The sequence below is a fragment of the Parasteatoda tepidariorum genome, chromosome 1 (assembly GCF_982258835.1).
Source record: "Parasteatoda tepidariorum strain Cologne lab strain chromosome 1, Ptep-v5.0, whole genome shotgun sequence".
Taxonomy (NCBI): Eukaryota; Metazoa; Arthropoda; class Arachnida; order Araneae; family Theridiidae; genus Parasteatoda; species Parasteatoda tepidariorum.
The window spans coordinates 129,605,158-129,619,910 of record NC_141755.1 but is presented as its reverse complement, the minus strand read 5'-3'; the positions used below and the strand labels follow the sequence as shown (position 1 = coordinate 129,619,910).

The 14,753-nt window shown below is 30.9% G+C and overlaps 2 protein-coding genes across 2 annotated transcripts in view; both read right to left on the bottom strand.

Moving 5' to 3' along the window:
• Positions 1-2,276: 2,276 nt before the first annotated feature.
• The window catches only part of LOC147816945 (uncharacterized), a 34,247-nt gene continuing 21,770 nt past the window's right edge, over positions 2,277-14,753 (bottom strand). Inside the window, exon 2 of the mRNA XM_087152990.1 lies at positions 2,277-14,753. This exon is cut by the window's right edge and continues 17,836 nt beyond it. The gene's annotated coding sequence lies outside the window, so the exon portion shown is untranslated.
• Positions 9,756-10,169, bottom strand: LOC147816947 (uncharacterized). Its single transcript, XM_087157474.1, has one exon. The coding sequence runs from the start codon at positions 10,167-10,169 to the stop codon at positions 9,756-9,758; it is 414 nt and encodes a 137-aa protein (XP_087013600.1).

Sequence of the window (14,753 nt, the reverse complement as noted above, 5' to 3'; positions counted from 1 at the left end):
ATTTATGAAATATTTAATGTTAAAAAAAATGCACATAAAGATTGCGAAATAAGTATTTTAGTCATACGATTGTCAAATAGCAACCTTGTTCAGGATTGTTCACATCCTTCTTCCAAAAATAGCGAAATAGTATCGTCGGATACCACGTGATGAAGGCGGGTGCCAACTCCTTTTGAACGAACTACAGTCGGACCTCTATTTAACGAAGTCACTAAATCCCGATAATAAGTTTCTTATATAGAAAATTACCTTTTGATATACTTCAACACAAAACAGGTTTTCAATTCATAAACACTACACATAATTAGAATAGCAATGGATACAACTTTATCTCGTAAACTAGTATTTACTATTTATTTTATAAATCTTAACTATAAAATAAATCTGTATGGAGCAAAACATTATAAAAGCAAAACATTATCCAGTGTTACACTATCGTACTACATACATTTTTAACTAAAAGAAGCTAAATTTAAGCATAAAATTAAAGGTGCATTTATTATAAAAGTAATTTTAAACATACATTACCACATGTGTTCCTAAAATCCGTCAATTTTGTTTTTAGTTTGAAATGCAAACAGAAATTTTGAAAGGGATTTCAACGCTTTATCTGAAAGTGGCTTCGAAAATCAATTCGAGGTCATATCTCCCATGAAATGCTTTAACAAGTTTGAAATATTTTAGGAATTGAAAGTGGATCAAGGAAAAGTTCGTTAAATAGAAAATTCACTTCGCTATTTGGAAGTTATTTCACGAAGAAATTTCGAAAATGTTCTTGGTTCCTCGAATAAAAAAAAAAATCGCAAAATAGAGAGATTCGCAATAATGGAAGTCCGTTAAATAGAAGTCCGACTGTATTCAACAAAACTCAGGAAATTTTGTTTTCAAAAATATCCGATGAGAACAGAAGGCAAATATTTCTTTGTGAAGGTTCATAGAGCTAAAGATCCCTCATTAAAAGCTTAAATTTGGTTACGGCTTACATAGTAACTAAATACCCCATGATTTAATCTAACAAACATGTGCTTCCAGCCATTGTGTTGGTGGGGAAGTAATTAAAAATGCCTAACATATTTAGCAGAATTTCGCCTCAAAACATTTTTCTTCCTGAAATTTAAAGTCTTTATTATATAGAATATAAAAATTAAGAACCTTTAACAATCATGTTTAGATAAGTCAGAAATCAATCTAGTCACTTTTAAAACCTTACTGAAGACTACACAAAACTCAAAAACTGCAAAGATGATAGGACGAAATTTTTTAATATATTAAGAAAAAAAAATCAAGGTTAGTCAAGTTTCTTTAAGCAAGTATAGTCTTGAAAAAAATTCAGCTTTTAAATTCTTAACATGATTTTTTTGAAATTTTATTATTTATGCCCGACGGCATTATTTTTCATGCAATTTTAGATTTTAAGAAAAATAAAATCTGAAATTTCTTTAATTACATGAGCATAACATAAGTGCTGGTTAACTCCTTCAAAAGTAAACTCTTTTAAACAAAATTTAAAATCTTAAGTTTATGGGATGTCGAAAAATTATACCCCGATGCTTTTTAAATGAAATCGAAACCTAGACACTTTAAGAACAAGGATGGAACGAATTTTTAGGTTACAATTCAGAACTGCGTGCAAGAGAATAAAACATGAGCAAAACTAAATTTAAAAAATACATACCTCGTTATTCAGTTTTCAGACTACAACAGATAACTTTCGAACGAATACATTCGGAATCAGGCAAAAGCAACAAAGCAATTAAGGCTAGGTAAAAAGCTAGGGGATGAGAGTATCCTCGGCTCACACACTTCGGGATGACAATATGAGCCATTTTACACAGGAAAAAAAGAAGTAGATCGAAGAATAAAGATATCACCCTGAATAAGTTGTTCTAATAAGATTTTCACTAAGTAGGTGCCGATCATAATGACTTAAACTTGAGGCCTCAAGTATGTTACATAAGTGACAAATAATCATGCTTATTGATAGCTAATTAATTCACTCTTTTGAACCATTACGATTAAAACATTGAAAACCCTATCATTGAGACAAGATACTTAATTTTACGCATATTACAACATTGAAACAGATATTGCAGAAATAGACTTCTAGTCAAATATGATCGCTAGCTATGGAGTTTCTCGTCAACATTGAAAACCCCGTTGACCTCATTCTAATCTTAAAGAATAATTTATCCGAGTTTAATTATGCTCCCTTATTGGAAAATCTTAACGCAACATCTTAGTAAAATGCTAGTCTACCAAAAAGAACAGAAACAAAATTTACAAGCATAACACATTTATTTAGATCTTAAATTACAAAACAAATGAAGTTCAAATTGCAAGCAGCATAAAAATTTTACAAAATTGCATCTTTTACAAAAGTGTACCTAGCAATTTAAATCAATATCAGACTAAATGAAATATCAAAACATTTACAACCACTTCAAATTTCATGGAAAAACTTGAAATAGCAAACACATTTACAGCAGTATTTCAACATACTCATGATCAATATACCAGCTTTGGCTGTTCTAGTTTATACACTTGCACATTTTAAAAGAATAATATTCAAACTTCTAAAAGACCAAGACTTTTACTCTTTTTTTTAAAAAAAATAATTCCATTAAATTGCATATTACACCTTTAAATTGCATAACAAGAATTAGTTAACAAGAATTAGCTATAGTCAACGTGACAACAATGTACAAAATTGACAAGATCGTAAGGAAGTTGAACAAGCGTTAAACAATAGAAATTTCTTAGTTTATTACTAATGTATAAATTTCTCAAGTCCTTTGAGATTTACTTTAAATACATATGAGATATGACGTGATCTAAACGCATAAAGCTTTTAGCCTTCCTGGATGACTTTGTTTAAACTAACCCGCATTTGCGTTACATGAGAGGAAAACCAGGAAAACCACCCACGGTTAGCTAGACGGTATGAAATTCTAACTCGCGATCCGTCTACCACTGAGGATATCTTAAGTTAGCACTTTGGTTTGTGCAAACCTCGTATCAACCAGCCATCGATGGGATTTGAAATTGAGTCATCTGATTGGGAGGCAAGTGCCCTATTGCTTAGTCACAGAAAGTTTACAGAACTTCGTCGACAACACATAATCTGGAGACTTAACATTCAGTGCGACTTTGAAATGCTTCGAAGAGTAGAGGAAAATAAAGTTAATCGTCTCACCCACTAGTTTAGCAAAAAAGTAATTGACACGTTCTTTTGTGCTGGTAACATTTTTCCATCCATTCACTCGTTTCCACTTCAAATCATTCGATTCTTTCTCGAAACCCTTCATCCTGTGTGGTCATAGCATCTCAAAACTTGCACATCAGCCACAAATCAGGAATACAGACAATCCTGAAAAATACAAAAGACAAAAACAGTACCTTGGCACAAAAGAGTATAAATTAAGCAACCTAATCCAATGAAGTAGAAAAAAATATTTACAAATCAATATTTTAAATAAATTATGTCATTGAACAATATGAAGGATATACCTTCTGTAATACGTTTATACTATCATAGCCCAGTAGGTCAATACAAATATAATTTAGAGTTACATATCATAGATTCGAGTTCGTACAGTTACAAAAGTTCAAACATTTGCTTTTCATATATTAAAAGCTTCCAAATATTGGTGCAAAGACTTATTTTAACCTGCCGATAAACAATCATTTAATTATATAATTTGAAACAAATTCAGCGAGAAAGAAAAAAGATCAGCTGGTATATCAATAATGAATTTAAAAGGCAAATTGAAAAATTTTAACTATGAGATGAGTACTTTTAGTAAAATCCAATCACAAAATAAATATAATTTACTAATTCAATATTGATAACTAAGAGGTAAATAAACACACCGAAATCTTACTTCATTAATTCAAATTGGAAAAGCGCACAAGGCAGCTGAAACCAAATTTGTATTATATAAAATTGAAATAAGACCAAAAAAATCTTAATTAAAAATAATTAAAAATAAAATATAAGTGTGTGCTTGCAAAACAGTACTTCATCAGGGGACACACTGCCTGCAAACACGCAGGAGCCTTTCTGCTGTTAGTGGATTTAACCCAAACCAACTGTTACTGTTAGTTTTGGTTAAATTTTAGTTTGGTTAGTTTTGGTTAAAAAAAAACTGTTAGTCTTGGATAAATCCACTAACAGAAAGGCTCCTGTGTGTTTGCAAGCAGTGTGTCCCCTGATGAAGTACTGTTCTGTCAACACACATTTCTATTTTCATTTTTATTGTAATTATTAAGAATTTGTCTTATTTCTACTTTTAATAATATTAATATTCATGCTCGATTTGGAATTCTAATCCAAAATTCAGTTTTATTTCCCACCGTTTGTACGAACGTATCGTAGAATATAATTCGCCTTAAATTTAGAATTTCATATTTTCCCCACAAATTAGGATTTCTATGAAATAAATATTTTAAAACAGATTTAAGTAAAAAGCTTCAAGAAATAAGATGCAGATGTTTTAATTTTATTATTCCGAATGAACGTTAAAATTTTTATCTCCTATAAGTAACTTTTACAGACACCTTTAAAATAAACAAATTAAATAAAACTAACGTAACGCTACAACTCGTTATAACAATGAGCAGTAGAATTTTTATCATTTTAAGCAAATTAAGCCTAGATATGAAAAACTAAAATATTTATTAAATACTTGAAATTTAAAGAAATTTGAAAGTTCATTAAAGTTTTAAATTACGTTTATTTTAAAATTGAATGGTGCATTTAAAGTTTTTTTTTAAAGATTATGTACAACTTCAGAAATTAAATCATTTTGAAAAGAGGTTTTCAAAAATCTGGCTCCAAAGTGAAGTTGGCCCCTTTTCAAAATAATTAAACTCTGCAGAATCCCTATAGAATTAGTTTTTAAAAACCTGATGTAAGAAAGAATGCAAACATTTCTTATATTAATGCAAATTTATCCGTATCAAATAGTCAGAAATTTAATAACTTCTACAAATGATAGATGGGGGTTAACTAGTTTTCTAGGGAAAAATTCACGCATTTGTTTGCTTGTTTTTTAAAATTATTCCTAAACGGTACAATTTCGTATTGTGCAAACACTATTTAAAAAACGTTGATCTTAATTCTACTCACAAATACCGAAGCTTTCACCGTTACAGTTATAAACAATTGTCATTCTTGCATTTAAAAATATTGACTCTTAAAGCATAGAGGCCCTGGCGTTGACAAATTTCGTAAAATTTAATATTGCGTTTAATAGCGTTATTCTTTTTAAAATTCTCCATTATATTGCATTCCTTTAACAAGAATTAGTTCCAGTCAGTATGACAACAATGTACATAATTGATAAGACCGTAAAGAGGTTGGACTAGCGTAAAAGAACAAAGTCATTTCTGAGTTTCACTAATATCTCTAAACTTATAAAATAATTCTCTAACAATTTGAGAACTTTATAGTTACATATGAGAAATAACGTGAATAGTTTAAAACTAGCCTTCCTGGAGGACTTTGTTTAAACTAAACCGCATTTGCGTTACACGAGAGAGAAACCAGGAAAACCACCCACGGTGAGCTAGACGGTATGGGTCGCGATCAGTCAACCACTGAAGATATTTTATGTCAGCACTGTGGTCAGTGCAAGCCTCGTATCGACCAGCCATGGATGGGATTTAAAATTGAGTCATCTCATTGGGAGGCAAGTTTCGTATTCCAGTGTTAATAGCAAGTGTCTCATTTCCAGAAAATTTACGAAACTTCATCGACAACACATAATCTGGAGACTTCACATTCAGTGCGACTTTCATTCGAGTTTTAAAAATAGCTTCCTCGTCTCACCCACTAGCTTAGCAAAAAAGTAATTGACACGTACTTTGTGCTGGTAACATTTTTCCATCCATTCACTCGTTTCCACTTCAAATCATTAGATTCTTTCTCGAAACCCTTCATCCTGTGTGGTCACAGCACCTCAACACTTGCACATCAGCCACCAATCAAGAATACAGACAATCCTGAAAAATACAAAAGACAAAAACAGTACCTTGGCACAAAACAGGATAAATTAAACAATCTAATCCAATAAGGGAGAGAAAGAAACAAATATTTAAGAACAAACATTAGTAAGTTTTTGAACAATATGAGGAGTATACCTGCTGTAATACATTTGTACTTCCAAACATCAATGAAAATTTAATTTAGAGTTTCCCATCATAGATTAGAGATCGTACAGTTGCAAATGTTCAAACATTTTATTTTTCACATACTAAAATCTTCAAAATAAATATATATATATTAGTGGCAAGATTTATTTGAACTTTCAAGCAACATTCTAGAGAGTAGAGTCGTAATTGCCTTGTAGAGTATATCTACCACTACAAAAATATAATTCCAAAACACTAGTACGTAAGAAGTGTTAACTCAATTCTATTGTGGGATATCATTTCATAGATGAATGTTTACATTGTCTATAACTTCTCTCCGCATAGCCTAAAGCTTTACTAAAAAAAAACATTTAATTAAAGATACTTAATTGAATATTTCATTTTAAAAATGTATTGAACGTTAAGTGTTTGAACTTTATACCTGATTTAGGTACTTTCGATGTTTACAGTATTCAAGATACTTAGTATTTTTCCCGCTTTACAATAAAATATCTATGCTGGAATTGTTTATTTTAAATTTCTACATAGTCACTCCCATTTGAATGTTTGTCAAATACAGAAGAGTTATTCAATTAAATTTTGATTGATGAAACGAATAGGAAAGAAGTAAGAACAAATTAATATTTAATGACAACTGGTTTTTCAATTTGTTTAGGGTCATTTTAAAAGATACGGATATAATTTCATAAAATCTACTGTAATTAAAAGATCATACTGACTATTAAGAAATACATACAGTTAAAAGCTGGAAATTTTTCATTTCTATGAGTAATATCATTACAAGCAAATGACTTAACATATTAAAAATGAAAGTTAGAAATATCTTACTAATTTAAAAATATAGAGTGCTTTCCTAGTTTAAGTAGCGTTTAAACCAAAATTAGCTTATGCCTGCTTACTTATTTTCTTTTTCTCACAGAACTGAACGATTTTGATGACTAAATGGCTATAGGTTAATGGTTATGGGTTAACATCAAAAAAGTAAAATTTTATAAAATTTGTTATATGCTAACAAGAATTTTATCCCTTTTATTTGACCAAAATGTATTTTTAAAAACTCCGTTAAAGTAGTGAGAACTATTTATGTCGATTCTATGCAAACTAAAATTTTTCATTAAATCAAATAATTTAACTTTTCAGCGAAAATTAAGAGCTTTAGTATCACCTTTAATAGTTAATAAAATTTCGCTCTACAGTTCTTTGTAGACTACTATTTAAGAATCGTTCGTTTAGATTCTACTCTTCTGGCCAGAGCATTCGATTCTTTTAAATCCTCGGTACAATGTTCCAATCTTAATTTCAGCCTGCCTCTTATTAGAGTCCATATCGGCATCAAAATTTTGAATGTTAAGGACTATCGGCAAATGTCTCCAGAAAATTTTATGCAGAATGTACAGCTCATTTTAGGTGTTTAAGTGTAATGTATATAAATGGTACAATGAGACTTCTGAAAACTATTCCGAAAAATAGCTATTATATTGTCAAGCAATTTTAACATTGCCAGGTTTTCTGAACCCTATGTGAAAGCAGGTTAATAAAATTTTCAAACATTCTTCCCAAGTATTTCATTCTGATATTAAGCCAGATTTTCAAATTGAAATTTTGGTATCAAAATTGTTATTTGTAGAGACAGAGCTCAAGCCTTCAAAAGCTTATCTAAAAATGAAATTAAAGTTTAACTCAAACTTTAAACGGCGCCCGTGAAAATTTTCATAATTGTCCCATTTTATTCCTTAACGAATCTTACTTAGAAGTAATGTTTTTCTATATCTGGAAAATATCGTAGATGAAATTAGATAATTCAGAGCACTATGAACGTCAGTACTCTACAATGCTAGTAAAGTGCTGGGTGGCTTTTCAGGGCACGGACCTGCAACCTTTTGTTACAGTCCAGGACCTTACTCTTGACCACCTCAGCCTTTTAAAAGTTAATTCAACGAGAGCGAGAAAAACTTAGTAGCTAATTTAACAGTTAGATTTCGCTGTAAGCGCAAGGGTACTTCAGAGACTTCAGGTCACGGAAATGCGATCTACCATCACAATCCAGGTCCACCCAGTTCTTATGACACCCCTGCCCTTACTGCACCGTAGTCCGAAAAACGAAAAATTCCCAATCGGTTGGACGAGTGAAGTTCGAAGAGGTAACAGAACGGCCGTGTACCACTACCAATTCGGATTTCACACACGTTCAGTGCCGTCTATTGTAATTTTTCGTTTCATAATACGTTTTTGTTATACAATGACATATTTGCCTGACATATATTTTTCTTTTCGTAAATATCCAACGAAGGACCAAAATTTCCTTGTAGACGTTCATAGTGCTCAACATCCTCTATGATTAAAAAATTAAATGCGATCTTTCTGCTAATTTAGTTATTAAGGAGCCCTTCTATTATTTAACACAAAGATATAGGCAAAATCTGCCAACTGTTTAGAGCCAGCGTGACTAAGAATTTTTCCCGTTAAACAAAAATAGAAATAAAACGACGCGTTGTTTCTTATTGTTGTCTTAATGAATTTAGAAGTTTTATGCGATCAAAATGAGTACAAAGAAGCAATAAAAGAGACCTGTGCTCACATTTGTCTCACAAACCCGAACTATGTCACAATCACATGAAAATATCTTCGAGAGAAAAGTTTTGAGAAGGATTCTGTTTGCTACGAAAAAACTAACTGGAGATAGGAAAACAATGAGCTGTACAGAGAAGCAAAAATTTGAGAAAGAGACTGCATTGAAGTAAACGGCAACAAATTTGATTGACAAATCTACTGTTCTATCTTTCCTACTAACCGGACTCACATTTTAAACAAACTAGAACCAGAGGCAGATTCAATTTGACTGCATGAATGGAGGTTTTGAAACAGCAAAAGTGAACATCTGGGGGGACATGCTGGCTAAGAAGAGAAAAGATTCTAAATGCCTCGACTCTCGAAGAGCTGCTGAGTCATTAAACAATAAATGCCGCCGAATTTCACTTAATATGTCACCCTTCAAAGAGAAGACTACATTCCCAAGTATAGCATTGAAAAGTGCATATTAGTGGTCATTTAGAAGTCAGAAACTGAAATTAGTAAAGCGAGTTTAAACATGTTGTAGAGTTGATTTAAAAAAAATGGACTACTAGGCTCAAAATTGCAGAAATAAAATATCAACTTTGCAAGATTTTAAACAAGGTTAATTATTAGATCGCTCTGTTGATGGAGAATAGAAATAACATTCAAGTCTAGACTATCAGATTGTTATGTAAGAAAACTAAATTAAATATTCTAAACTTATCTTAAGCAATGAATCGAATAAAATTTCATATTCATGTGAATTTCAAAATATAGTAAAATGGACAAGTTTGATATTACTAGTTGCTTCAAACGCGAATGATAGTTAAATTATTTTAAATAAAGTTAGAAATAAGTAATTGTTTTACTTACGACACATTCATACTTATTAGAAAAATAATAAATTTGTTAATATTTGCTTAATAAGTGGTATAATTAACATAGTTGGATGTACAATACCCAATACAAATTTTGATGAATTAGTATTAAATTTTTAAATGACACACCTGCTTCATTTAAGGTAATTAAAAGATGCTTTAATAGACAGATTAATTCTTTCCGTCTGCTCCATTACATTTCGGATTTTTGGGAGTAGTAAGGGCCAAATGAATACCAAGAGCTTTATTTACACAATGAAAAACTTCACAATTGAACTGCGTTCCCAAATCTGATAACACCATAGCAGGTCTACCATTATTAGCAATATAATCAATTAAATGTTGAGCAACAGCCTCAGCCGTTAAGCTGTTCAACGGGAATAATTTTACAATTTGAGAGAAGTGATCTAAAATAGTGAATACATATACACAGTTTTTGATGGAGCCAACAATATCAAATGATATAAACTCATTGGGTACCTTAGGAATAGGTAAAGATTTAAAAGGAGGCTGGGGTATACCATAATTTTTGGTACGTAGACATACATCACAAGAAAGAACAAAATTTTTAGTGTCTGTATCCATGTTTTCCTGAAATATTTATTAGGCTCATAGGTCTTTTTTCAGACCAAGATGAGAAATGTGAGCAATTTTTAGTACCTTGTCTTGTAAACTTTGAGGTATCACAATACATTGAGATAAATATTCATCATGGCAAACACGCATTAATAACTTAGTATCTGAATCAATAATAAAATTTAGCTTTCTTAGCATTAATTAATGAAGGTGAGTTATTCATATCAACAATTTCTGAAATATTTGGATCCTTTTGTTGTTCATTAAAGAATGTAGTTACAGAAATTTCATTTTGAGGGTCAGTGTTTTCAATAGAATTTAAAATTTGGTCATCAACATTAGCATCGATAAAAGGTAAAATTAACTCATTTTCTGACTTCTACTAAAGTAATCGGCTAATTAATTCTTTGGACCAGCTATATATTTTACTTCATATGTGAATTCTGACAGCTGTAGAAGCCAACGAGTTATAATATCAGCAGGGGACGTTACCTTTTTATAATGAATCAAAGGTTTGGAATCAGTGAGGATAGTGTTGGCATATAAACTTTTTATATGCCATATAGTGTTTAAATGCCATTACTGATCTATAAATAGCATAAAGTTCAAATTTTACGGGGGGACAATTACGTTATGATTGGGATAAACCATTACTAAAGATAGATATGGGTTTTAGTTGACCATTAAATCATTGCATTAAAGCACCTGAAATAGAACCACTGGCATCAGTATTAAGGATGAACTGCTTATCCCAGTGGTGAAAATGTACAAAAGGCTCAGAGAGAAATATATTTTGTAACTGATTAAAGGCATTTTGATGCTCCTCTCTCCACTGAAATTTTGAGTTTTTAAGGGTTACTTGAATTAACACATTGGTGAGTTTAGAATAATTAGGAATCGGGTGGCGGTAAAAACCACAAACACCAAGTAACTTTTCAACATGTTGAGAAGTTTTAGGGGGCTTAAATTGAGTTATCTTTGCAATATTAATATTGATAGGTTTAATGACATTGCGAAAAATAACGTCTAACGAAATACGTCAAACGAAATATTCCTAGAAAAAGTTATGGAATTACTTTTTAAAGTTCTGTAGTTTTTAACCTACATATATCGTAATGATTTCAAAACAGACTACTTCAGAATAAGATGAGTGACGTAGTGTGGGTATCCCGAGTCTGATTGGTTGTTAAAAACGTGGCACTTGTTTACGTTAGCAACTGTTCTTTGCATTCTATTTAGAGTAAGACAATCTTGTCAAGTATAAATTCACTAAAGTGATACATTCTATTATCCTTCACAAAGATTATATCAAAATGATTTCAGTTCTTTCCGGAAATATTTCTTAACACAAAGACAGGTATGAAGCCATAGAGAACATAATTTATGCATCGAAGTTGCCAGGTTCACAAAACAAATTTATCAAGTTTTACAACAAAGTACATAAATAAAGCTAAGAAATTATATTACCACATATTCGATGAGCCATACGAGGCTGTAATTAATTAACCTTACATTACTTAACATTAACTTATGGGTGTAAATTTAGCTCAACTTGAAACGTTCAACATTACATAATGAAGACATTCCTTAATGAAAACGTTAACCTAATGAACATTCCTAAACGAATCCAAATCACCGCAGAGTTTTGATACGATATACCTTCAAGTACAGAAAAAAACTATTTCACCATTGACGCTATTAAGATAGTTTTGTCACTTTATCATTGATGACTGCTTACACGCGTGGACAGATTCATAGCACAGAAATTATTCTAATTTCTATAAGGCATAACACTTAACTAATGCAATGAGCTGCAGCAAACTGCTTAAGCAAGCTAATCTGAATAGTTTCGCTACGCTAAGAGGTTAAATTTTCTTTGAGAAACCTGTACATGTGAAATAACCTTTTCTTTCAGAAACACATGTGAAATAACCTTTTCTTTCAGAAACACATGTGAAATAACCTTTTCTTTCAGAAACACATGTGAAATAACCTTTTCTTTCAGAAACACATGTGAAATAACCTTTTCTTTCAGAAACACATGTGAAATAACCTTTTCTTTCAGAAACACATGTGAAATAACCTTTTCTTTCAGAAACACATGTGAAATAACCTTTTCTTTCAGAAACACATGTGAAATAACCTTTTCTTTCAGAAACACATGTGAAATAACCTTTTCTTTCAGAAACACATGTGAAATAACCTTTTCTTTCAGAAACACATGTGAAATAACCTTTTCTTTCAGAAACACATGTGAAATAACCTTTTCTTTCAGAAACACATGTGAAATAACCTTTTCTTTCAGAAACACATGTGAAATAACCTTTTCTTTCAGAAACACATGTGAAATAACCTTTTCTTTCAGAAACACATGTGAAATAACCTTTTCTTTCAGAAACACATGTGAAATAACCTTTTCTTTCAGAAACACATGTGAAATAACCTTTTCTTTCAGAAACACATGTGAAATAACCTTTTCTTTCAGAAACACATGTGAAATAACCTTTTCTTTCAGAAACACATGTGAAATAACCTTTTCTTTCAGAAACACATGTGAAATAACCTTTTCTTTCAGAAACACATGTGAAATAACCTTTTCTTTCAGAAACACATGTGAAATAACCTTTTCTTTCAGAAACACATGTGAAATAACCTTTTCTTTCAGAAACACATGTGAAATAACCTTTTCTTTCAGAAACACATGTGAAATAACCTTTTCTTTCAGAAACACATGTGAAATAACCTTTTCTTTCAGAAACACATGTGAAATAACCTTTTCTTTCAGAAACACATGTGAAATAACCTTTTCTTTCAGAAACACATGTGAAATAACCTTTTCTTTCAGAAACACATGTGAAATAACCTTTTCTTTCAGAAACACATGTGAAATAACCTTTTCTTTCAGAAACACATGTGAAATAACCTTTTCTTTCAGAAACACATGTGAAATAACCTTTTCTTTCAGAAACACATGTGAAATAACCTTTTCTTTCAGAAACACATGTGAAATAACCTTTTCTTTCAGAAACACATGTGAAATAACCTTTTCTTTCAGAAACACATGTGAAATAACCTTTTCTTTCAGAAACACATGTGAAATAACCTTTTCTTTCAGAAACACATGTGAAATAACCTTTTCTTTCAGAAACACATGTGAAATAACCTTTTCTTTCAGAAACACATGTGAAATAACCTTTTCTTTCAGAAACACATGTGAAATAACCTTTTCTTTCAGAAACACATGTGAAATAACCTTTTCTTTCAGAAACACATGTGAAATAACCTTTTCTTTCAGAAACACATGTGAAATAACCTTTTCTTTCAGAAATACATGTGAAATAACCTTTTCTTTCAGAAACACATGTGAAATAACCTTTTCTTTGAGAAACATGCACACATGTGAAATAATCTTTTCTTTGAGAAACATGCACACATGTGAAATAACCTTTTCTTTCAGAAACCTGTATACATGTGAAATAACCTTTTCTTTAAGAAACCTGTACAAATGATTCCATCACTTGGTCATGTGTACAATTTACTTGAAGAAAATTTAGAGTTAAATACCTCACGAAAGACATTATTTACAACCATTTTAAAATATTTTCAGTTGTATTTCAAAAAGTTAGTGAAACATCAAAAATGTTATGTTACACTCTGCTTTTGATCTTAAGTAGATGACAGCTTTTCTGTTGAGTAACACGAAAGGTTTATAAAAGGTAAGCTATGATGCACGTAATCAATAAATGCATCTTTACTTAACAATTTAAATAGTTTTCAAAGCATAATGACAGTTCCTAAAATATAGTTTTGTAAGATTTACTAAATAACACAGATGAAAAATTAGAATTTGATTTATCAGTATAGAAGCTATCAGATATTATACAAATAAATAAAATTTACAGATTTGAAAATTGATATACTTATTACGCAAGTTAAAATACATTTTCTAAGATTTGAATTTTGTGGAAGTTTAGCAGCATAGAAGAAAACAGATTCATGCGACATCATACTGGATTGCAAACAAGTGATAATATCAAAAATTCCAAAATTGGTGTTTTCAGCAGCAAAAACACAGATGCTGTATAAAGTGGTTTTAAAGCGGCTTATCCGTTTAGGATTTATTTCAGAAGTAGCACATATTCATAAAGTTTTTTTTTTGAAAGGAGACGTTTCATAGCTTATACATCAAGATTTTAGACAATTAAATTTTCAATCATAATCAATGGATATTTTCTTTCTGTACCATAGAACACAGAAAAGTAATCAACTTTAAGAAAGAAAATTTGCAAGCTCTAAGATTTACATTTAACAGATCTAATTTCATAAAATTACTGATCGAAGGACGCAAGTCATTTCTAATTTAAATGCGTATAAATATTATAGTCTTCTAATAATGTTTACGGCTATTAATTTTTAGCTCCGTTGACTTGGTAATTTCGAACCCAATCCAGAAGACGAGGTAGCTCCTGGATCAAGCATAATGAGAAATTTGCCTTCATGGAGTGTTTTTTGGAGGAAGGAACTAACCCCCATTTGCTTTACATGGAAATTGCAATTACGAAAACCTTCGACGGTTGGCCTGATGGAACGGGA

Bases quoted from the DNA above. Each gene is read 5' to 3' on its own strand.
- LOC147816947 (XM_087157474.1), bottom strand. From the start codon at position 10,169: ATGGATACAGACACTAAAAATTTTGTTCTTTCTTGTGATGTATGTCTA.